Here is a 23933-nt window from a genome sequence, read left to right as displayed (position 1 = left end):
CCCAGAAACCATGACTTAGTGACTCACAGAGATTTAAAAAAATTACATGAACAAACCAGCCCAGTCCAGCTGGATCCTGTGTCTGGATCTAGTGCCTGGATCTCTGAGGCATGAGTTCCAGGCAGTGTCTCTCCCTCACGGAACGCGCCCAGTGGCCCAACCCCATGAGGCCACGCCTCTGAATTCCAGGTTGAATGCTTACACACCAGAAACATGCAGTAACTTATGAAAATCACTTACACAAAATAACACCGTTCTGTATGTCTTAAGATTGGGTCATGGAAGGATGGGTAAAGCCTGGCCCAAAGCCAAGCGGAGGGTCTGAGTGGAGAGGCTGGGTTCGCCCACCTGCCTGGAGGACCCGTGCCTTTCTTGTTTCCCTCGTCAGCTGGGCTGCAGCTCTGGGCCTCTCCTGCACCGAGGTAGCCAGTGAAGGCCAACACTTGACCTGTGAGCAGAACAGCCAGGATATGGCAGTTCCGGCTTGAGCTCCTGGATCATGAGGTGGTTTGGTTATCGTAAGCATCTTAAAAGGAAATCTGAACTAAGCGTGGGGAGATCCTGCCAGACGGAGCATGGAGCCACCCCCACTGGGACAGCGGCTTGGCCAGGGTGTGGGTGAGTAGCCCACAATCCTCAGGGCAAGTGAGAGTCCTGGGGCAGGAAGTGAAGAGTTACTGTGTTGAGAGCCACAGCTAACGACGCCGACAGTCCTGGTGCTGGTGGAACAACAGGAACTCTCAGCACACTGAGTTTGCCTCACATGTGAGGAGCGCTGTGTCCATCCAGCTCTGCCTTTTCTTTTTTTTTTTTTTAAGATTTTATTTTTAAGTACTCTCTACACCCAACATGGGGCTCAAACTCATGACCCCGAGATCAAAAGTCACGCGCTCTACTGCATCAGCCAGGTGCCCCCTGGTTCTGCCTTTAAATGTAGCCCCATCTTGCTGGCAGGTTCCAGTCTGGGTGACTTGGGTACACTCATGCCAAAGGAGTAACACCTGATATTTGGCCAAATGGGACCAGCACTGCGAGGAAACCTTCAAAAGGGTGATCGATTGATGGGCCAGTTTTAAGAAGAGTTGATCACAGGTTGGTTGAACTGAGTATGGAGGGGGGCCGAGCCTCATTCTGCCTGCCATCCCCTCCACCCAAGAGAGCCCCTCCACAGACCACCCCAGCCCCATCTCTGGAGGCTTCTGGAACAACCTGGCTCTCCCGGCTTGGTTAGTGGCCCTCATGGCCCTTCTCACAGCTGGTCCTGCTTTGGCCATGCAAGGCTGTCTCCCACTGCAGGTGGTAAGTTCAAGGCCAAGGGACCACCTTGCTTGTGGGGGGCTGAGGCAAGAGGGGAAGGGTCCCAGCAGCAAGGACCATGCAGTGCCTGTAACAGGCACTCATCTGGGGGCGGGGTGGGCTTGGGAATGGGCAACAAGACGTAAAATGAGACTATGGCTCAGTGGCCTTTCTTCTAACACTGCTAGAAGGTGGAAGTTTGCTTTCTGTACGTGGGGGTGGGAGTGGGGATAGGAGGCTTTATTTCACTGGGAGTGGGACAGGAGGGAGATCCTAGACAGAGGGCAGCAGGTTGGCACCTGGACAGGGACTGGGTCAAGAAAGGGCTGCCCCAGGCCTATTGGGAAGGAGACGTTGAGGCTGGCCTCTGTTGAGACTTAACCCAAGGGGCTGGGGGTGGGAGTGGGAATTGGGTCTGGAGGAGTGAGGGCTCCCCCCTCCAGGCTGGACATGGAGCCCAAGCCCTGCCTCACTTTCCTCCTATAGGACCTTAGTTCCTCCTGGCTCACTGGGCCACATGACCCCTAAACCTCACTGCCCCCATCCCAGAGGACGGGCTAGATCGGCGGGACAGTGGATAGGGAGCCTGGGGAACTGAGGGAATGTGGGGTGGGGTCCGTGGTGAGCGAGGGGGGAAGTTGGTTTTTTATTCAGAACTGAAGAGAAAGGGCAGAAGTGTTTGTATGACCACATGGAAGTATCCTTTAGAACAGGGCTCAGGAAACTATGGCTCCTGGGCCTAATCTGGCCTGCTGCCTATTTGAGTAAATAAAGTTTTATTGGGACAAACCATGCCCTTTCATCTATGCACTGTGATGGCTGCTTTCATGTTACATCACAGTTGAGTAGCTGCAACATGAAACCATATGGCCCACAAAGCCTAGGACAGTTACTCTCTGGCCTTGACAGAACATTTGCCTACCCCCAATTTAGAACGGCTTCTGCACTTTGGGCACCGGCCTGTGCTGGGCAGTGGGAGACTATCATCTCACCGTGAACCCAACCCGAGGTCGAAGGAAAACACACTGTTTAGACCAGACTCTGAAACCCAGACCACGGTTGATCTGTGGCTCTCCTGTGATTTAGACTCACAGGGCTGAGGACGGTGACGCCCGAGCCTGCGAGAATAGCTACTTGTTCACCAGCACTCTGGAGAGATGCCTGGGGATCTTCCCAGATTTGGGCCTCTCGATGAATTTTAAGCAAGAGAGAGGGAGAGTGTGTACGTGGACACGTAGGTGAATATTAAAACAATGTAAGCACACAGGCTGTGGTTCTGGGCAGGAACACACAGTGGGCACAGTCCACCCTTCTCATTCCCACGGAAAGCAGCTCGAATGCGGGGGCAGCAGGAACGGGGCAGCCACGTGAGGAATCAGAAAAGTATACAGTAGGGGCGCCTGGGTGGCTCAGTTGGTTAAGCGACTGCCTTCGGCTCAGGTCATGATCCTGGAGTCCCGGGATCGAGTCCCGCATCGGGCTCCCTGCTCAGCAGGGAGTCTGCTTCTCCCTCTGACCCTCACCCCTCTCATGTGCTCTCTCTCTCAAATAAATAAATAAATAAAATCTTAAAAAAAAAAAAAAAAAAAGAAAAGTACACAGTAGTAGGTGAATTAGGAAAGAAGACCAGAATTCAAAATACCACCAAGCCAGCAGCCCCGGCCTGGGCTTCAGGCAGCCTTGAGACCTGACAGTGGGTGACAGGTGGGGACCGAGAGAGGCCCAGGAGGGGCCCTCATGTCCGGCTCACGCAGCGGGAGAGGGCACTCCTCCAGTCAGACGGTGGGGGAGATCTCCGTGAGTTTTTCTCGTATCCTAGCTTCGGGCCACCATGGTGCAGCACCAGCGACACAGGGTGCCCGCAGGTGCCGGCAGCTCTGAGGGGACAAGGGGCCCCTCCCCTGCAGTCCCCAGAGAATGGAGCAAAGCCCCATTCATTTCTCCTCTCTCTGCCCTCCTGCCACACGGCCCCAGGCTCAGGAAGCCTGTGACAGAGCGGGAAACAAAGTCCCAGCTTTCTGGCCCGAGGACCAAAAAGAGGAGCACCTGGGAACTGGAGGTTACCATGGAAATGGCAGAGAGGGCAGCTCAGGCCAGCAACCAAATGAAACTGTTATGGACTCGTGGGCTCCCCCCAAGTTGTGCGTACAAGGGTGTGACCCAGACAACTTTCTAAAGACACTGAGAGAGGAAGCAGAGCACAGACTGCTGCCCAGGCCCCGCTGAGCGGCGCACACAGCACAGAGCTGCGGAGCACCGCACAGAACTTGCAAAGGCTTTGAAGACAGAAGCAAGATGGGAACCACAACACAGAGAAGGTGGCTGGAACTTGCAGCCCGAGCCCAAATGAATCAGTGGTCTGCAAAGACAACAATACCAACATCCACCATAGGATTTACACAAGGTTGGAGTCTCACAACAAGATGAAAAATGTCTGGGATACAAAATCATGCAACACAAGGACTGCCGGGAAAAATCTCAGCTCACATGGTAAAAGACCTCAGATGTGACCACTGACGTGACTCAGTTGTTGGAGTTACCAAAGACTCTGAAGCAGCTGTTGTTTTGTTCTGTTTTTTAAGCAGGCTCCACGCCCAGTGTGGAGCTCAATGCAGGGCTCGAACTCATGACCCTGAGATCAAGACTTGAGCTGAGATCAAGACTTGGATGCTCAACCGACTGAGCCACCAGAGTTGGTATTAAGACATAGTAATAACAACGGAGCTCAAACAAGTAAATGCACGGACAAATAGAAAGTCTCACAAACAGAAGACAGCAAGAAGAACCAAGTGGAATTTTGAACACTGAGAAACAGCAATCCAAATTAAAAGCTCCCTGGATGGGCCCAACAGGAGAATGGAGACGGGAAAGGAAGGCCTCAGTGAGCCTCAAGACGCTTCAGTGCACCTCATCCGATCCACGACAGAGGGGAAAGAAACAGAGGATGGGGCCTCAGCGACCATGGAGGGAACCACAGAGCTAGTGCTCACAGCCCTGGAGGCTCAGGACACGGGGGAGAGAACGGCGCAGAAGGAAATAATGGCCAAAAACTGCCCAAGTTTGGAGAAAAATGTAAACTTACAAATTCAAGGAACTCAACAAACCCCCAAAAGAATAAATCCGAATGAATCACGTATGGTGATTAAACTGCTGGAAACTGAGAACAGGGAGAACAGTGTCAGAGGAAGCCAGGGGGGAAAGGGACGCGCTACTTGGGCAGGAGTCTGGGCAGCTGCCCTTCTGCCAGACATCACATGGACCGGAAGGAAGTGGGACACCGATGTGTAAGAAGAGCGAGCTGGGGATCTAGAATTCTGAATCCAGGGACAAATATGCTTCAAGAATGAAGGCAATAAAGACATTCTGTGAGAGTTCACTGGGGTCAGAGCTGCCCAGAGTTCCAGATAGAAGGGGCCGTGCACAGCGTCGTGAACGAAGAGCGATCATCAGAAATGGAAATGCCTGGATAAACAGAACAGATGGTTCTCCTTGAGCTCTTTAAAATAGGTTTGATGAGCAAGAGCAAAGCTGGTAAGGCTGCCTGCCAGGGTTTTCAGTGTCCACACACAGTGAGACACAGGGCGGACATACACTCAAGGAGGGGAGGGGGCTCTACTGGACATCCTGCTCCAGATGGCACAGAAGTGACTCTGAGCAGACTGAGAAAAGGTAAGTCTGTATACCGTTATTACTAGATCATAGCTTGAAAAAGCTATACAGAAATATCGTTAAAAACACAAGAGATAGGGCGCCTGGGTGGCTCAGGTGGTTGAGCGACTGCCTTCGGCTCAGGTCATGGTCCTGGAGTCCCGGGATCGAGCCCCGCATCGGGCTCCCTGCTCGGCGGGGAGTCTGCTTCTCCCTCGGACCCTCCCCCCCTCTCATGCTCTCTCTCTCTCTCTCTCAGTCTCTCCCTCAAATAAATAAATAAAATCTTTAAAAAAAACCCACAAGAGATAAATGAAAATGGAATACTTTTAAAATGTTCAAATCATTGATAAATAGGACTGCATTAAAATTAAAACTGTTTGCTCTGTGAAAGCCACTGATCTGAGGACACCAAGACGAGCTGTGGACTAGGAGAAGATATTTGGAAATCGCACAGCCAACTCTGTCTCCTCATCTGTAAAATCAGGGAGTCATGGGGTCCACCCAACGGAGTTCCTCTGAGGATCCAAGGAGTCCGTGCGTCTAAAGCCCTCCCAGGGTGCCCATGGTTCCCGTTGCCTGCTTTCTGCCCCTCCATCCCCCTCCGTGCCCCAGGAGGCTGACCTCCACAAATGGACTGCCTCACCTGGACACACTGCCCTCTGGCTTCATTGGGTCTGGCCAAACGGGGTGATGGCAGGAGATCAGAGGATGGCAGAGGAGAGTTTGGGGTACCCCCCAGTTCTCCCTCTGCCCCTCCAGGTCCAGGAGTGTCCAGCTCCCTGTGGGGCTGGTCTCAGGTGCTTCAGCAGTGCTTATGCGTTGCCTCAACTACCCCCCACTTCCACAACCACCCTTTCCTTAAAGGCTCTCCTGTCACCCCTTGGGACAGGCCAGCTTTGTCCTGGGATCCTGATGGATACCCCAGATTCCACCTGGTTATTTGGCTCCATCCAAGGTGAAATCCATGTCCACAGACTGAACTTCACTGAGATCTGGTTTGTCTGTTTTCTCCTTTTCTGCAGGTTCCGTGCTAGGACCTGAACCCACGCCCCTCACCCTCCCTTTATCTGGTGACAGAGCCCCTCTCCCTGGGAGCCCCTGAGCTGCCGCGCACAGGGGATCTTACCTGCCTGACGCAGTCACCCTCCTTCAGGCGTTCTTGAATCAGTTTGATGAGCTGTGTGCTGGACAGTTTCTAAAGGAAAGACGACATGAATGAGGGTCCCAACTCGCATACTGAGCCAAAAAGGACACGTAACTGGCAGGCCAGGGGGCTCGGTTGAGCACTGAGGAGCTGGCTGTGTGGACACAAAGGTTTCCCAGGCCCTGACTGATGTCCAGGGGCCTCTGTAAAGCCAGGGCCCACCTTGCAGCCCCCACCCCTACCCTGAGCTTCATTCTACACCAACCACCCCTTTGACAGCTCCCCACCACACGTGCACACCGACCTCCACACTTGCTTATCCTGTGCCCCCGCCCAGATGCTCCCCTCACCCCTCCTGAGTGACTCCACGCTCCCTCAGAGCCTTGGCCCAAGCGCCACCGCCTGCAGGCAGCCCTCCTTGACCCTCCCCAGGCTTGGCTGGGGGTCGCCATAATCCTCAATGGCGAACTCTGTTATTGCTCTAACCACAAGGCCTTCCAGGGGTCTGCTCACATGTCCAACTCCCCAGGAAGTCTCAAAGTTCCTGGAGGGAAGGGACCGAGTCTTACTATCTTTGTACCCCAGACAGTGTGCAGGAGGGGGCCATGATGCCCATCTCTTCCCAACTCGGCTCTCAGAGACCTCACGGTGGTAGCTTGAAATCAGCCATGGTAGGAGTACTTACACCACGGAAATGGGCGAATGCTGCAAAGATGGGCTTTTTTTCCCCAGAGAGCTGGTTGTTAAATATTGGCCAGCGCACCTCTGCCCCAGCCTCAAGTCAGCGCCAAGGAAATAGGATGCCCTTGCCAGCTGATGAGTTAATGAAACTTCATGTTCCTGAACACATTCAATAAATAGTAATAATGACCTGTTGATTATACCCTTTGTGCTGGGCACTGTGCCCAGCTACATTATTCGATGTTTACAACTCTGGACAATCTGTACTATTTTTATCACCTTTTTACAGATAAAGACACTGAGTCTCAGAGAGGTGAAGCCCCTCCCCTGGGTTATAGGAGCAGGGAGGAGCAGAGGCAGAACCTGAACCCATGCAGGGCAGCCAGAGCCCCGCCTCTTCAGCACTCTGCTCTCCCTGGGCCCAGCAAAGGCAGGTGGGGTTGGGGGAGCGGTGCGCAGATAGGAAGTTAAGGATGGCCGACCTTCTGTCTCTCTTCTGAACTTTCTCTGGCCAGAATCAACATCCTAATTTTCAAGTCTTATTTTTCTAACAAAACCTTGAATGCCCCAGAGCTGATGCCTGGAAAACCCACTCCCTCATGTTCCCTTGACCTAAGATCACTAAAAGCTGGTGCTTCTCCATAAACACCCCAATGCTTGGCCAAAGCAGACTCCCAGGCCAGCCCCGGACAGCACATCCCCAGCTATGTCAGGGCTGAACCAGCCCCCAGGAGGGGAGGGGCTCCTGCGAGGTGCAGATGAGGGTCCTTGGGTGTGCACTGGATGCACACAGAGGTGTCGGGTCCAGGTGGCAAGAAATCTACCTTACGCTCTTTTTCCCAGGCTGGGGACCCCAGAGTGGGACCATGTCAGCCTGGTGGCGGGGGGCGGGGCAATTTCCCGAAGTATCCTTAGGGCTAGTGGTGGCCCTGGTGACATTTTAGTGACACTGGAGAAGAGTCTGGATCTTTCATCCTAGAGCCAGCATCTGTAAGGGTTTGGAGACCAGATCCTGCCTCGGGAATGCTGTCATGTCCGCCTGGAGGGCTGTCGGAGCACCTAGAGAGACAGAGCCGGGACACCAGAGCCTCTCCAACAGGCCGTGCCCTGTCCGGGCTGGCTGAGAAATGGTGCACGTGGCAGAATGTGTCCATGCCTCACATCTGTTATGTCCTGACAGCGAGGGTGTGGGGAACAGAGGGTGCTCAACCACTTCTAACTATGGATGTTTGCCATGTCTCAGTGAATGGGCTTAGGTCAGCTCCCCCACAGAGCAATTCAGAGACAGGGAACAGGGCACTGGCACAGGCAGAGAAGCTGGGGGTGGGGGAACAGTCCCCAAGGGGGCTCAGCTCCTGTGCGCTCGGATCCTCCTGATCTCTCGAGGTAGGGATGCTGAGGCTGCTGGTCCGGGGAGTACACCTGGAGAACTCCTGTCTTAGAAGCAAAACTCAAGCACCCAAGAGCCCTCCCCCACATGGGAGGGTGCCTTTCTGCCCCAGCCCTATCCTCCCAGCTCTCCTGGGAAACTTCCCCCAGCTGGTGAGGGAAGGGGTCAACAGGGAGCAGCTCTTTCCTGTCCCCTCATGTCCCCTCCTGACCCCAGGCAGAGCCAGCTTCCATCCTGAGGCCCATTTCCCTTTGAGATTAGTCTCCTGTCCCTGATAACACCCATTCAGGAGGCAGCATTCAGACAGGTCTTGGGACGGGCAGGGGTGGAGGTGGAGGAGGAGATGGGGGTAGGGGAGGTGCAAGCCAGTCAAAGAACACGGGTTGAAAGGAGACAGGTCCAGGTGGGGTACAGCACCCGCCGGGGGCCTGCCTGGCAGGGGACAGGCCCATGACTTTGAGCACAGCCCATCCCGGGTGCCCCCCGCTGCTCCCCGCCTTGGCGCTGTCTCACTGCCAGCTTTGATGTGTCACGTCAGCAGCGGGGCTTCCAGGGGCGCCTCTCAGAGTCCTGCCAAACTGTCTTTGTAGGAATCAGGCTCCCTCCTCCCAGAGCTCCGCCATGCTCTCCCACCCCAGCCCCCCAAGGCCTGGCTTTGTGGGGAGAATCAGGGACAAACTGCTAAAGCCCCGTGACACCCCCACTGGTCACAGAGAAGGCCCAGATCAGATGCAGGGCCCTGGCCTCTCGTCTCCCTGCTTTCTTCTCATCAAGGGCAGAATCGGCTGCATCGGCTCTTGTGTGGACCTTTCTTCTCCGGCCAGCTCCCAACGCCCACTGATCTGCCGACCTCGGAGGTGCCGTCTGCCACTGAGTGGCCCGCTGGTTTGCTTCTGTGCATAGGCAGCCAGGGATGGTGGCAGGTGGAACCCTGGCTCTGCCCCCTGGGGCACCTGCCTTCACTTCTTACACCTGGGCTTCCTCACTGGGATGACACAAGCTGGCGCGGTCCCATCACCAGGCCCCACTCTCAGGGCCCCTACTGTCCCTGTGTCACCTTGGGCGGCGCTTGCTCAAGAGGCAGAGGGCGTTTTAATCTACAGTATGACTTTCCACCTGGAGCAGAGTCGGGAGGGCAACAGTTGAGATCTGGTCTGCCCAGCCCGGCCTCTTCCTCCTAGACGCGCTGCTGGTGGGGGTGGGGAGCCCGAACTTGGACTTGAGCTCACTTAAGAACTGGTCAGAGAATCTTTAAAGACAACTCTCATTTCCAAGTTCCTACTGTGTCCAGGATTGTCAGAGCAGGTCTGGATGGAAGGCACTCACACGGTGCTGAAAAGGCAGGGCCCGGGCAACAGGCGGCAGCAGGAGGGAGAGAATGGGAGAGGAGGCCTTGAAGGAAGGGCACGCCCTTGACCACGTGCCATGCAACAGGCCCACGGGGGGGGGGGGGGGGGCCCGGAAGAGACCCTGCAGTGGGAAAGGCCGATGGACTTTACAGGGAGAATGGTCCTCGGGCTTATGGGCCCCCCTCATGGGCCGCAGGCAGAACCTCCACAACCCTGAACCTTCCGCAAGGCCCGTTCACGCCGCCGCCTGGAGTCGCGGGCAGGGGACACGAGACAGCGGGAGGGCTCCAGCGCCACGGAACAGGAGGACATGGAGCGGCACGGCTGGAGGGGGGACGGCCGGAGAGGATGGAGGCCACCATGGGACCAAGGCAACCCCAGAAATCCTCAGCGACACTGGAGAGCCCTCCCTCCCTGTGTGTAGATGGAGGCAGGATGCGACGGCACAAGTTCTTTCCCTTGGATGTTAAAGAAAATGGTGGCCCTGGCAGCTGGGCACTTGGGTGCACAGGGCTCCACCAGATTTTAACTTTGTCAACAGAACTGAAAGGAGTAAATGACACTGGAGCTGGAAAGAACCCAGCTCTGGCTCCTTCCTGCCTGACCGGCCTTCAGAACCTGGGTCACTTATTCATTCAACAAACACAGGCTGTGGTGCCCTCATACGACAGCTGCACGCCCAAGAAACCCTGATTTGGCGATAATTGTGCTGTAAGAGTAACAACCACAATGGGAAAGGGGAGTGGCGGTTGGGGGCCCGGGGCCACAGTGGAATTCCCTAGGGAGTGTCTGAAACTCCAGCCCCACTCCCAGGGATTCAGACTAATTGAGTCTGGCAGGGCCCAGGCGAGTCTCATGTGCCACAAAGACTGAGAACTTCTGGACCAGGTGGTTTCTCGAGTGTGTGTTCTCCCTGCAGGGATTCAATAATAAAGTTCTTTAGAAATTAAAACATTCCAGAGCAATCACACCCAGCTCCTGCTGCAGAGAAATATCCTTTCACCAGGGAACCTCTTCTCCTTCCTACCACTTCCTATGTGGTTAGAAACCCATAGCACTAGGTTTTCCCAAACTCCAGCGGGTCCTGGCCTGGGGTTAGGCTTCCAGAAGCCCTGGGCCAGAATCGAAGGAGGCCCTCACTCTCAGGCTCGTACAAGTGCAGGGTCGGCACCTGACAGCAGTAGCCTCCTTTACTTCTGTGCTCTGGGCTCCTGCGGGCCTCCCTCCTGCTCCCCACGCTGCCCCCAGGGCTCCCCTACCCAGCGTTTGTGACAGCGAATGGGGCGGGCTTAGGGAGCGGATCAGAGTGGGCAGATGAGGGAAAAGACGCGACAAAACAGGATAAACTGAGAACGAAGGTGGCCTTGGTCAAGGTGGAGAGGAGACGAGAAACACCCTGTCGAGGTTACACCCAGAGTGCCCTGAGGCCGGGCAGAGTGGGCAAGGGGCTGGAGGACCACGAGAAAGGTGTCTGCTCAGGGAGACCTGATGCCAAAGAAAGACTAGTGAGTTTTCTAAGTGTGAGCCCCTGAACCTTGCAGCCCGTCCACTCTTCCAGCCGCGAGCGAGTGCCTGGGACTCAGTCACTGCTCAGAGGATGCTTCGGGGGGTGAGTGCATTAGCCAAGCTGCCAACGGCACGAGGCCTCCGGGCCCCTTAGCTTGGACACCCCCACCTCCCCCGGAGTTCCCAGGGGCCAGGAGAAGGAGTTCACCTTTGGGTCTCCCATGGATGGCACTGCAGGAAGAGTGCGTGGCATGCAGGAGGGGACAAGGAAGTATTTGGGGAACCGTCTGGAAATGCCTAAAATGAGGTGGTCTTGGTTAACACCAGCAACGCAAGAGAATTCCGAGTAGGAGGGCAGAGCCGAGATGAGCAGGAGAAGATCAGGGATGTGAAGGTATTATCGCTACTTGCAAAAAGAGCTGTAAAAGGCTCCAGATCCGCAGGCGATTTAGAGACGACCCTTCACGAGAGGCCATGTCTGGCGACAGCCACCTGTGGCCAGGCCACACGCAGCCGCCCGACGTGCACCCCTGCCGGCTCTTCGGAACCTTTTACTCCTTGATCATACTCCTGATGGCCTTGCCTTTCATCTTCCCTCCCCCGTGCTTCCGAACCAGGGAACCCCAACCAGACACCCTTGAAAGCACTTCGATGTGGTCTGAAATATGCGGATAATTAGCGTAATGAAACCCAGGAGGAATTTCCTTAAAATCCTCCCCTCTGCTGAATTTGATAAACCTGATAAAAGCATCTTTACCCTAGAAATAAGCCTGCCTCCCCCGCCCCGAAAAGCTATCTGAAAATGAGATAACCACTTTCTTTCTAAAACCGTATTCCCACCCCGAATGCTGGTATCCCCCCAGCCATAAGCACACACCAGTTCCTTGCAAGACTGCAGGGCCGGGGAGCAAGCGGGGCATCACTTGTTCCCCCTGAGAGTCCCCACCAGGCAATGGGGGGCAGGGAGTGTTCTGGATTGAGCATATTTAGAGTCGGTGCACCGTGGCAGTGGCTGACCTTGCTGAATGAGGTCTTCCTTCCATCAGGTTGTGGTAACCGGCAAACCTGGGGTTGGGAGTCCCACGCCTCATCCCTGAGAACTGCCCCCGTCCTGCCAGGGCCCTCCCAGCCATGTCGGTGCCCCGGTGGCCTTGCCAAGACCACCACCCTTCACCAGAGCTGCCCGGGCCCCGGGGACACCTGACCAGCTGGCCTGGGCAGAGCCCCTTCCCTGAGGCCTTGGCACTGCTTCTGTTGGGGGTTGGAAGCAGGGAACAGGGTGGAGGCCAAGAAGGACAGAAGAGAAACCTCAGGATGGAAATACAAGATGAAGGAGCCTCAAAGAGGCAGAGAGTGGCCCCTGGTGGTGCCCAATTCTGGCTGCAGAGCCAAGGAGGAAGGTGCTGCTTCCATCCATCCGGGCCTCAGGCACCACTGTGGCCCCCCTCCCCTGCCCACACACACTTCAACTGCTGGCCGGGCTCCGGGTTAGGCCTGAATCTGCCTGAGCCCTGGGCCGTTACTTAACCTCCACAGGCCGGGGAGGCCGGCATGCCCGCACTGTGCATGGAGGTCACAGAAGTCATGGAGCTTACAAGGTGAGGAGGGAGGCCTGGAAAGCACTCAGCAAACACAGAGATTCCTACCCTTCTCAGCCGGCTTCCCTTACAAACAGGAGGAAGCCAAAGTCTCCATAAAGAATGCCCAAGAGGGCACGTCCCTGCTACTGTGGTCTGAATGCCTGTGTCCCCCAAATGCATATGCTGAATCTTAACCTTCGAGGTGATAGTATTGTGCTGGGGGTGATTGGGGAGGCGATTCAGTCATAAGAGCGGAAACCTAGTGAATGGGATTAATTAGTGCCCTTAAAAAAGAGACCCCAGAGAGCGCCCTTGCCCTCTCCACCACGTGAGGACACAGCAAGCAGGTGGCCTACCCCAGACACTGCCTCTGCTGGAGGCATGACCTCAGACTCCCAGACCCCATAACTGGGACAAATCAATCCTGTGCTGCCGAGCCACCCAGTCTGTGGTAGTGTGTGATTGCCACCCAAATGGACTAAGAAATCCGCCTATAGTCCAGAGGAGATTATGAAGAAACATTTCGAAGTTTCTGTGTGTATTAAAGAGAAACAGCATAATCAAGCTCTATATTTCCTATTTAAAAAAATTTTTAAATATGGGGTTAGTGAAATTTTAGGAACAGAACACCCAATGCCCTGGGATGCCACCCACAGCTATGTGTGAGCGAGACAGAGGGGACAGGGAGGGCGGCCCTAGCACCACAGAGTGCCACAGAGTACCACGGACGGCAGGAGGAAGCCCCAAGGTGCAGCATGCTGGTCTTTCCATGGCAGAGACAGCTGGAGGACTGCCCTTAAACCCCGTGCCCGTCTGGATGGGGGCTCCATCATCTGTGGACGGAGTCCCTGCCCCTGGGCACCCACGTGATGGGGCTGACCCTGGAAAGGAGTGAGCCCAGGTCACTCCATCAGCACAGAGCGGCTTCCTCGCTCTATGAATGATCCTTTCTGCCACAAAGCCCTCGCCTCCACCCCCACCAGGACGCACCCTACCTGAGAACTGTTTCCTCCCTTCCATCACACCGTGCCTCTACCTCATCTTACCCTAGCATCTCCCTCACTTAATCCACAAGGAAATGGAAACTAGCAGGGGGCGTGGGGAGAGGGGGGAGCAGTGGAAGCTGTCACCCCGTCTCACCTTCCTGCCCGCCACCCCTCCCCCCCCAGCCCCCAGGGCCAGTCCCACCTTCATTTTCTGATAATGCTTCCCGGCAACCTCAGCCAGCGAGGAAAATTCTCTGGCTATCAGGTTCTCCACCGTGACGAGATTGCTGCTCAGATGTTTGCACAGCCACATTGCCTGAAGAGAGGAAAGAGGACAAGTGCATTTTAGGGAAAGCTGTAATGGAGGGCACTCCATTCAAATGCCCAGGTCCTTCCACATTCGACTAGAAAAGGCTGGAAGCATAATGATTTCCGGGGGGAAGGAGGCCACCAAGGGGGACAAGCCCCTAGGGTCCCTCCCAGCCCGAGAATGCCACTTGAATGCCCTCTCTCCTTCCAGCAGCCAGTGACTACTAGAAAACCTACAGACGGGCCAGGTGTGTAGCCGCCCTGGGCATGCCTGTCCCAGCTCTGCGGGCCTCGGAAGGTTTACAACAGGAAATGAGGGATAGGACCTAAACATGGGGCCCAGGCATACTCGTTCATTTTTCCTTAGATCGGGACATGACCTGGTCTAGCCAAATTAATGTTTCATTCGTTGATGGCTATGTATACTCTACAGGGATGAATACCTTTTAGGGAATAAGAATGCAATAAAATGCTCTTAATGCCAAGATTATACTGATGACCATTTCAGCATCAGGATGAGTCAGAAGGCCCTTAAGTCCCCCAGGGCAAGTATGAACCTTAATTCTCTCTGTTGCTCATGTTGGCAGATGTCAGTGATGACAGCCCTTTAGGGCTCTGTCTGGATTTTACTGTGTGTCATCTTCCTGCAAAATTAGAGTCTGTGTATCCCCAGGCAGCGGTCAGAGGCAGGGATAGCGAATTCACCAAAAGGCTTGTAGGTCAAACACCAGCCAAGCTGGGCCTTGATGAGAGTTGTCTGTGTTCACGACGCTTCAGGAACTCTACACAGCAAATTCGCCAGAGGCCAGGGCAGAGCTGGAACTGGGGGTAAGCGCAGTGGGCCCAGAGTGCCGAACATCTCAAAGACAAAGGCCCTTTGCCGAGGAGACCCCTCACCCTGAGTGACCTGACTCGGCCTTAATATGGCTTGGAAGCCTGTCTGTCTAGTGCAGAGGCTACCACCTCAGGAGCGGCTTCTACAGGCTCCCTGGGCCTTTCCCCAGGAGATTCTGATCAGGCAGGTCTGGAGGGAAGTCCAGAACCTGCATCTTCCAAAGCACCTGGTCATGCTTCTGGCTGCCAGCCTTGGGAGCCCCTGGTTTCTACAGTGAAACAGGAGACCGGAGTGAGAGCTGGCAGCCTGATCCTGAGAAGCACAATAGAAAAACTAGAGACTGACAAGCAGAAGGATAGAGGGATGGACAGATGGGTGGACAGAGAGACAGACAGAATGCTAGGATATAAATGATACCAGAGCAAAGCAGATGCAGGTCAGCTTGGGTAAGGCTCAGCCATCTTAATTCTTTTTCTGAATAAAGCGAAGTGTCAGCTCATCAAGGACGAGGTAACTGATGTTCACTAGCCAGGCTCTTAAAAGACAGAGTTCCATCTCAGATGACTGCAATTTTCACAAGTTTTGACACTTACAACTTCACAAGTTTTGAAACTGCAGCAGGAGGAGACGCATCAGCGTCAGGACTGGGGTTGTCTCCAAGGAAAGACAAGGAAGGGTGGGGTGGGATGAGGTATTTGCTGTACCTTTAAAGTCGAGAGAGAATCATCAAAGCAAATATGGCCAAATGATAAATTCTGTAAAATCTGGGAGTCGGGTACGTGAATATCTATAGTGCAGTTTCTATGCCTTTCGGACTGAACTATTTCGTAATTAAAACATTAAGAATGATTCTGAAGAGTCCGTGTCAAAAGTCTCTCGACTCTGCTCTGCTTCTAGAAATGTATGCTAAGGATGTGAACTAAGCGTGTGCGAGGATGGTGTCCGTGCAGCCCGAGAACACCCTGGAAGGTATATCCCAACTGCCAAAATAATGCTCCCCCCTAGATGGCCGAGGGATGATACTTTTGTGTTCTGAGCTTTCTAGGTTTTCTACTAGCGTGCATGCCACTTCTCGTAATAAGAAAATAAGTTAAGAAGCAGGAGAGGGGAAGAATGAAGCAAAGCTCGGTGGTGTTCAAAACCCACTGAGGGGCAGCCTCATTCCAGCTCTGCAGGTAAATGAGATATTACGGTATTACAACACTTAATATGATGCACTTACTATGGTTGTTTTCCCCGAGGCGGGTGGACCTAATATCACAATCTTCGGCACTGTGGAAGAGAAAGATTTGAATGTCACCGCCCGCTATGACAGAGCAACCCCCCGGGCCTGCGGTGCTCGGGGGGCATTCATCTCCTTCCTCTCCCAGATTTCATTTTCTGTTAGTGACACGGTCGTTTGTAACCCAGGGGCTCTGAGATGCTCTCACCATCGAATGTACTCTCTATGTTTAGAGAAGTAAGTGATCACTGAGATGGTTTATTTTTCTGTCTCCAAGGGGACATGGACACGGTAACTTATTTGCCAAACTAATAAATATCAGGAACAATTGGGATTTCAAACACCATAAAGCATTTTAAACAGGGACTTTGTCTTGGGGACACGCTCTCAAATAAAGCTGTATTTTATGTAAATAGATCTTTCAAGCTTTATATATATATATATATATATATATATATATATATATATATATATGCTTTTTTTATTTAGCAAATTGTATTCCCCATCATTTTACAGAGGGAAATAATGGGGAAAAGCCTGGAATGTATAGGCCAGATTTATAAAACCCCAGATAGGAAAAGTCTTTGTTTTCAAATGTGGGCATTTCTATGCAAATGGCTTGCTTCCATGGGAGACTTCAGGCTCGAAGTCTCGGGAAGGTTGTTGGCCCCACAGAATTCCTAAAGCGGCTTCTGGACAACTGAGTAGGTGCTGGCCCACTGGAAAAGGCCAGACCAGCAGATTTGGAAAAGCGCTGGAAGGCTTGTGATCTTGGGTCAAAACAGGAATCAGAACGTGGTGTCTGGAAACATGAATCCATGCTGATTCCTCTGAGTGCCACCTTGACTGAGCCATGCCGCACCCCCACCCCTAAATGCGGGGAACCAGGAGCACGGAACGGACGTTGGGAAAGCAGAACTATCCCCTCACCGCTGTTGGCCTGACCCTTGAGCCAAGGGGACGATGAACAGGTGTATACTCCCACTTACTTCAGCCTCTGATATCTATATGCAGAGCCCGTTCCTGCCAGGCCACTGGAAGGGGACCTCGTCCAAGCAGGGGACAAAGGACACACATGATCTTTTAGTTTGGAACTGGACCCAGAGAAGGAGCTAGTGTCCATTTGGCCCATGATTTAATCATCAGCACACCAATGACTCAGCCAGGCTGAGTGGGTGTAAATATAGACCTTTGTCCAGATGCACAGCACCTTCTCGTTTTCAGGAAAAACATGGAGGGAAGGTTTCAGATGATTCACTGATTCACTCATGGAGCACCTCGTCCTTGCTCGGCACGGGGAGGGATGCTGCCAAGCAAAGCAAGGTGGAGCATGGGTGAGTGCGTTAGATGGAAACAGAAGGGGAGCGGCTAGCCTCTGTGCCCGTCCCCGACGGGGGCACTGCCCTCTCCTCGAGAACACGACAGCCTGGACACATGTCATGGCTTTCCATTGCTTCTTTGATTTTTATGTGTCCCCAACTAATTGCTTCAGAGCACTGTTGTTTCCTACGTTTCTAAACACTTATAAACCTGGTCCATAGCCCCAGTGATGTGTGAACTTGCTTCTTGGAAGCCCCAAGTCTTTCCCGTTGGTGGTGATGTGAATCAGGGATGTGGGGGCAGGAGGGCTGTGGACAAGGCAGCACCAGGGGCGCCTCCTCCAGCCCGGGCTAATGCTGCCACGCTCCAGCTCAGCAAACCTCTGCATGCTCTTTCCCCTCCAAGGCAGGTTCAGCTGGGGTGCTTCGCGGACACAGCTTCCAATATTCTGCGGGCCAAAGCCACAGGAAGGGAGCAGCAGGGGGACTGGCCCGGCTCCCGTGCCCTTTGCCCAGCGGCCTCTCTGGGACTCTAGCCACAGGCCTCTGCTCAAGCTCCTCAAAACTCAGGCCAGACCCAATGGGACGCAGGGCCTGCGGAGCCCAAGGAGAAGGGGCTGCACCTCGACAAGAACATCTGGGCAATGAGTTGACTCCCAAGGCAGGCGTTCATCTTGACAAAGTTGCAGGGCTCAAAGGCTGCTGAGGAAACCCTCCCCTTCCCGGCTCCAATAAGTGGCACCCAAATTGTACACATCTCTGAAAATGCTTTAAAAGGGGAACATTCACGGCCTTTCTCCCCACCTAATTTCTTGCACACATTTATGTGATTAATTTTAGTTTCTTAAAATCTAACACCTTGAAACTCCAGCTCTGCTCATGAGTAATTATTTATAAACAGTGTCATAAAAGGCTGCTTGACTGCCAAGAGTAATCAACTTCTTCAAACCACTTCAAAGGAAATCAAAAAACCTTTCCATCCACAGATCCTTTTGAGGTTTAACTAGGAGCATGATTTAAAATTCACAAGAAAACCCTTAGGTATTGGAGCTCTAATACACAGCTTTCTTGGACAAACGTTTGATAAAAAACGCAACATACCATTATACACACCATCACCTGCTTTAATATTGCCCAGGGCTACTGTAAATGCTCACTTTGTACTAAATCTGCTTTTCTCGAGGCGAAGGGGCTGCCAGCCATGTGCCGGGGGCTCCCCTCATTCCCTCCTGTACATGTTCACTGGGATGAGTCTGGAGCCTTCTCTCCCTCTACACTAGCCACTGGCCATGTGAGCCACTGCCCACACCACATCATGCCCAGTAAGCAGAAGCACTGAGCGCCCAGTTTCCAGTAAACACAGGCCCCTGGAAGGAGGTGAGACAACCTTACTCACTGACCCAGGGCAGTGGAAATGCTCACTGGACTTCAGAGGGCCTCCCCTTGTCCACTGTCTTCTTCCAGAACATACAAGGGTGGGGTTAAACTGTTCTTGGCTTCCTCCACCCCAAACAAACTCATGAAAGCATGCTCTTTTGCCCAGCCTCCCCTCGTTCCCCCATGTTTTGCTTCACTTGTTGGCAGAAGCCTGGGCACGGGAGGTGGGGGGACCCGCAGATGTCCCTCTCTGCTCTTCACTTAGTGGTTGGGACTTGAGCAAAAAGGGCAAAGATGTTCCAACAACCATAAGAGCGGCCAGCCAAGGCCTGGGAGAGGCAGTGGAGGGCTCCCAAAAGTGTGGTTACTGGGATCCAATACGTCTACTCCCTGAGAGAGTATCGGGCCCAAAACCCCGACTCCAGCTCTTGAGGAGGCCAGGAGGCCAGCCCCAGCTACAGCCAGACGAGGCAGGTCTGAGTTCTTCACCCCTGTTGGGAGCAACAGGGCGGGGGTAGTGTGGAGAAGGAATCAAGGCTCCATGGCAGGTGGCCTTGGAAAGCAGACCATGAATGAACGGAGGGGCTGCTAAGGAGGATGGAAGGGGATGAAGGGAGAGTGGAGGCGGCAGGGGGGGCGGTAAGGCCAGCCCCCAGTGTTGTTGGCTGCCCTGAGTCTAAAACAGAAAGATGCTGGTAAAGTGGGCAATTTGACACTGAAAATCAAATCTGCACACAGAGGAGCAAAATGAAAGCATAATGAGAATTGGCCTCACATTTCAGCTCTTGAATTTCCAGCTGGGGGGCTGGCTGAGCTTTGGGGCTCAGAGATGGAGAACATGTGGCCTGGCACGCATACCCCAAAGCAGAATGTTTCAAACCAGCAGGATGAAGAGGCCCCGTAGCCGCCCTCCCTGTGCCCAGGCACCAGGACCAGCCAGCGCCCCGCCGGCCTCCATCCCAGTAACCCAAGCACGGCCGGTGTATGAACGAGGGTACCGAGGCCCAGACTGGGCCACGTTCGCTGCTTGGCAAGAGTGGGGAAGCGCAGTGGGCCGGAGGGCCCCTGACGTGGCCTGGCAGGAAGGGCCCCTTCACCAAACTCACCTTCATGTCACATTCACTCTTACTTTGCTCCTATTTAACTTTTACTTTACTTTCAACTTTAACTTTACTTTTGCTTTGTTTTTCCCATACTTTTGCTTCTGCTTTCACTTTGTTTTGCTGTTACTGGGTGGTGGCAGTACGAGAAAGTGGTCCTTGGATAACAGGAACACTGATCCCCGGCCAGACTCGGGTGGCGGACGTGGGAAGGCAGACAGACACCTGTGCCTCCAGCAAACGGCAAACGGAGGCCCCGTGGGGGAGGCACGGCTGGTGAGCTGCAGTCTGCAGCAGGACCCCCAGGAAGGAAGGCACCCCCATGCCAGGTAATAAACAGCCAATCAGAGAATGGAGGTCTCTTAGAAGCGTCTCTGTGGGGCACAGTGAACCCCACCAGGAACACAAGGAGGCCAGATGGACAGCTTGAGAAGATGGTTCTCCTGGCCCTCCGTGCTCACAGCTCCATGTCCACCTGGGGCAAATGGACTCACAGCCAACATCAATTTTCGATTCTCCCTGACCAAAGGCTCAGAAAGGGGCACAACTGGGCCCTCTGCGAGCCACTCTGCTTGGGTTGGTGAAATGGCCTGGGACCCGAGCAGCCCCTCACTCTGATGCTCTGCAGCCAAGCCTGAGACGGGCCAGGATCTGGGGGTGGGGCACACCGAAAAGGCCCGCTGTGCCTGGTGCACCTGCAGGCCTGGGGTCTCCTCCCTCCCACCTTTCTTTGTGGCTGTTTTTTAAACTGCTTAGCATCCTTTCTCATCTTAGGCGTGTGAACCCCACCGCGGGGCATCTCAAGCCTCTGCCCCTCTCAGCTGCGCCAAGTGCTAACTTCACTGGTGTGCTGGTATCTCCTTCAAAGCGGCCAGTGCCCCGATGAAAGAAACATCAAAGCTCCCAGACACCAGTTCTCCCTGACAGCTCACACAGGACGGGAATGATCCTTCACTTGGCAAATTGACCGTGGAACGGAGCACCCCTCCCTTCTCCCTGGTTCTGAGCTGTGGCTTTGGGTCCAGCTGACCTGCACTTGGGCCAAGGTTTGGGGGAACTCTGGCACTCACTAATGGGCACCAGTCATGAGACCATCAGGAAGACCCAAGTGCTGCCTGTCTAGGCAGACCAGAAACCAAATTTACACCTGACAAGTGGAGTCATCACAGAGCTTAAACCCAACAGGCGAGATCAGATGGGACCCGCGAGAGCATTAATAATTGTTTCCACGGGCCGTTCGGAGGTTTTCGTTTTAATAACTTGGCAAGAGAAATTTTAAGCTGTGCCCCCCAAAGAAATTAAGGCATTTTTCAATCAGACACCACCCCAAGTTGTCAAAACCCCTCCCCACCCTGTCCAGCCCTCCCTTCAGACACAGGGAGGACAGAGCGGTTCACAGCTGTCAGGCAGGAGGAGGGGGAGGGGGAGGAGGCCCATTCGAATGCTCACCATTATCATTGTCTTGTTGCAAGTGACTGATCATGAACGGGATGGGGTCCTTGGGCTGGTGGATCAGGAGTTGCTCCAGCATGTTCTGTGGGCACAGGGCAGACACCCAGGTGGTTAACAGCTGCGTGGGCATCCAGAGCCCCGGGCTCGGGCTCAGGTGGCCCAGAACCCTGGTTGCTACCAATACCGGTTATGGGGCCTGATCTCTCCACCACACCCACCAAACACGCCTTCAACTTGGGATCCGGCCCCTGCTCCAGCTGCTGTCTGCCTGGGTCCCCATGAGCAGAGGCATGAGGGAAGGGTCGTGTGGGTATCACCGGGGAGGCACCTGGAGGGACTGCCCCTGGACTCAGAGCAGGCGGGCCCAGGGTCCTCTCCCCTCAGCCCCTTTGTGCTTCCCAGACCAGCCTTCTCTCAGTTCTCCTCATGCACCATGTTCATGTGCCCCTCAGAGCCTTAGCAAATGCTGTTCCCTCAGCTTATAACACTTGTCCCCCTGAGTCCTCCGGTCTCCATGGAAACATACCTTCCTGATCACACTCACTAGATAAATCCTGTCATATGCTCCTACAGCTCGCTGTTATTGCCTCACCCTTGTCCCGGTGCTGGGCACGCTCACAGTAGGTGCCCAATGCCAATAACTGCTGGGAGGCATGGCCATCACTGCTACCCGTGTCCCTCTGGGGTGGGGCAGAGTATTTACCAGCCAAGTATCTAAACAGTCCTGGGCTAGTCTGACCATTTAATTCCGAGGAAAACCAGCTTCCATGGTTCCAGAACAAGAGGCACAGGAAGGAACTGGGTAGATAATAGGAGCTGTGCTGGTGCAGGAAGGAGCATCCTTCAGGGACAACCAGGGAGGGGTGTTTGCTCTTTGGGGGCAGAGGACGTGTGGATGGGTAGAGCGCTCGGAGCTGTGAGAAGTCCTAGCTCCGCTCTGCACCTCACCAGCAAGTCCCTTCCCTTATCTGAGCCTCAGCTTCCCCAGCTGGCGGAGGGCCCGACTGGCAGAGGCCTCTGGTCAGCTCTCACTGAGGAGACAACGTGAGATGATGCTAGCTGGTTTACAGATGAGTGTTTTTAATTTTGCTTTTAAGCAGTTGTATCTATTGTGTATTAGGAAACCTAGGATTTCAAAGATATTGCTCAGGAGGAGGTAAAACAGGTTGAATTTTTTTTTTTAAGTAGGTTGATTTAAAGAAATTTCTAAGCAAAAGTGGAATTGTGGTGGTGGTTATATGAATCGATATATGTGATAACATCTCATAGAACCGTGCAGACAGAAAAAGAAAGAAGTGCAGGTAAAAACAGATGAAATCCAAATAAGGCCTCCATCTGGTTAATTGTCTTGTAGGACCGTGAATGTCAAGGAGTGACGTTAGATGGTCTTAGTAGGGGGAGCTGGGGAGGGGTACATCAGAACTCTGTACTATCTTGGTAATATCCTGTGGGTCTAAAATTATTTTAAAATAAAAAGTGTAAGTAATGAAAATGGTAAGATCCACGGAGGGAACACACACAAATGACTAAGGACTGGAAATACTGAACTAAAAGCTTCTGCAGACTGTTCCGTCCAAAAATCACTCTGAGATACAGCAGGCTCTCTAGAGCAGACCACAGCGCCCCCAGGAGCTGGCCCCATCCTGCCCACCAGCGGATGACTTACAACTCAGCTGGCCATTTTCTTTTTAGACTGGCCACCCAGTTTTAGAGAATTCTCTCTCCCTGCCTCTGCCAGTTAACACTTTCCAAAGGAAGCATGTGTTTGCTGGAGAGATGGTGACACTTCTGAGTCTGAGCTCTGCTCTCAGGTGTGCAGGTCAGAGGCTCAAATGAGCACAGGGGTCACCACAGTGGTGCCTCTGGGGATAGGGTGTACCTGGAGGAGCAAATGCTCTGGAAACTGGGCTCCAGCTTCCCTTTGGCCCTCACAACCTCTGAGCGACAGAGAGTTCTTTCAGTCCAGCTCCTGAAAGCCTTTCTCTCCAGGAGGTGCAGAAGGGCAACCAGTAGGGGCAGGGCTTTGCTAAAGCGCACACAGGGAGAGAGGGCCCAGTCAAGTCAGACACCCAGGATGAGAGGTTGGGAGCAGCCCCGAACTCCTGCCCTAATGAAGAAGGGCCATGTGGGAAATGCTGCCGCCCAAGCCACAGGGCTGCTGTCCCGGGTCGCAGCCATCTCAGGGGACGGTGATGTCACCTTGAACGCGGACACTCCCCAGCTCAGAAACGAACACTGCAGACAGGCTGGGGGCTGTCAGCGCGGGAAGGGCCCCCAAATGCCAGCTGCCGGAACTGAGAAAAGAATGGGACTTGGTCCAGGCCATTGAGCTGGCCGGCCCAGAGCCATGACCAAATCCTGGCCAGGTGGCCTGACCCCTTTCCTCCCTCCTGGGTCCGCGGGGCAGCGACGCGGGGCGTCCTCCGACCGAGTCATCCCTCGGGGTCCCGGCGGTACAGGAGTCGGACAGCCCCCAGCTGCGGGGTCGCCGCCGCGCACCCTATCGCGACGGAGGCTCCCGGCCGGCGCCCGGTGTCGCGACAGGGCGGGGCCGCCTCGGTCACCTGCATCAGCTCGAAGACGTGGTACGTCTCCCCGTACTGGGGCATTTCCGGGGGTATGTGGTGCGGGGCGGTGGTCGCGTCCATGCCGCGGTGCAGCGCGCCCGCTCCCTGGAGACCGCCGTCGCTAGGGCCGGCGCGCCGCGCGTCATCAGCGCGCGCCCGCTCCCTGGAG

At 54.3% G+C, this 23933-nt stretch overlaps 1 protein-coding gene across 3 annotated transcripts in view; it reads right to left on the bottom strand.

Annotated features, from left to right (window-relative positions):
- Nucleotides 1-23920, bottom strand: part of AK8 (adenylate kinase 8) — a 117896-nt gene extending 93976 nt beyond the window's left edge. For all 3 annotated transcript variants that reach the window (XM_027614733.2, XM_027614735.2, XM_027614734.2), the window contains exons 1-5: nt 23762-23920; nt 21195-21279; nt 15950-15999; nt 13786-13899; nt 6074-6142 (exon numbers count right to left, since the gene is read on the bottom strand). In XM_027614733.2, coding sequence (XP_027470534.1) covers nt 6074-6142; nt 13786-13899; nt 15950-15999; nt 21195-21279; nt 23762-23845 — 402 coding nt within the window. In that variant the 5' untranslated portion in view covers nt 23846-23920. The remainder of the gene's footprint in view (nt 1-6073; nt 6143-13785; nt 13900-15949; nt 16000-21194; nt 21280-23761) is intronic.
- Between the last annotated feature and the right edge of the window lie 13 nt (nt 23921-23933).

The sequence above is a fragment of the Zalophus californianus genome, chromosome 13 (assembly GCF_009762305.2).
Source record: "Zalophus californianus isolate mZalCal1 chromosome 13, mZalCal1.pri.v2, whole genome shotgun sequence".
NCBI lineage: Eukaryota > Metazoa > Chordata > Mammalia > Carnivora > Otariidae > Zalophus > Zalophus californianus.
This window is presented reverse-complemented; position numbering and strand designations above follow the sequence as displayed.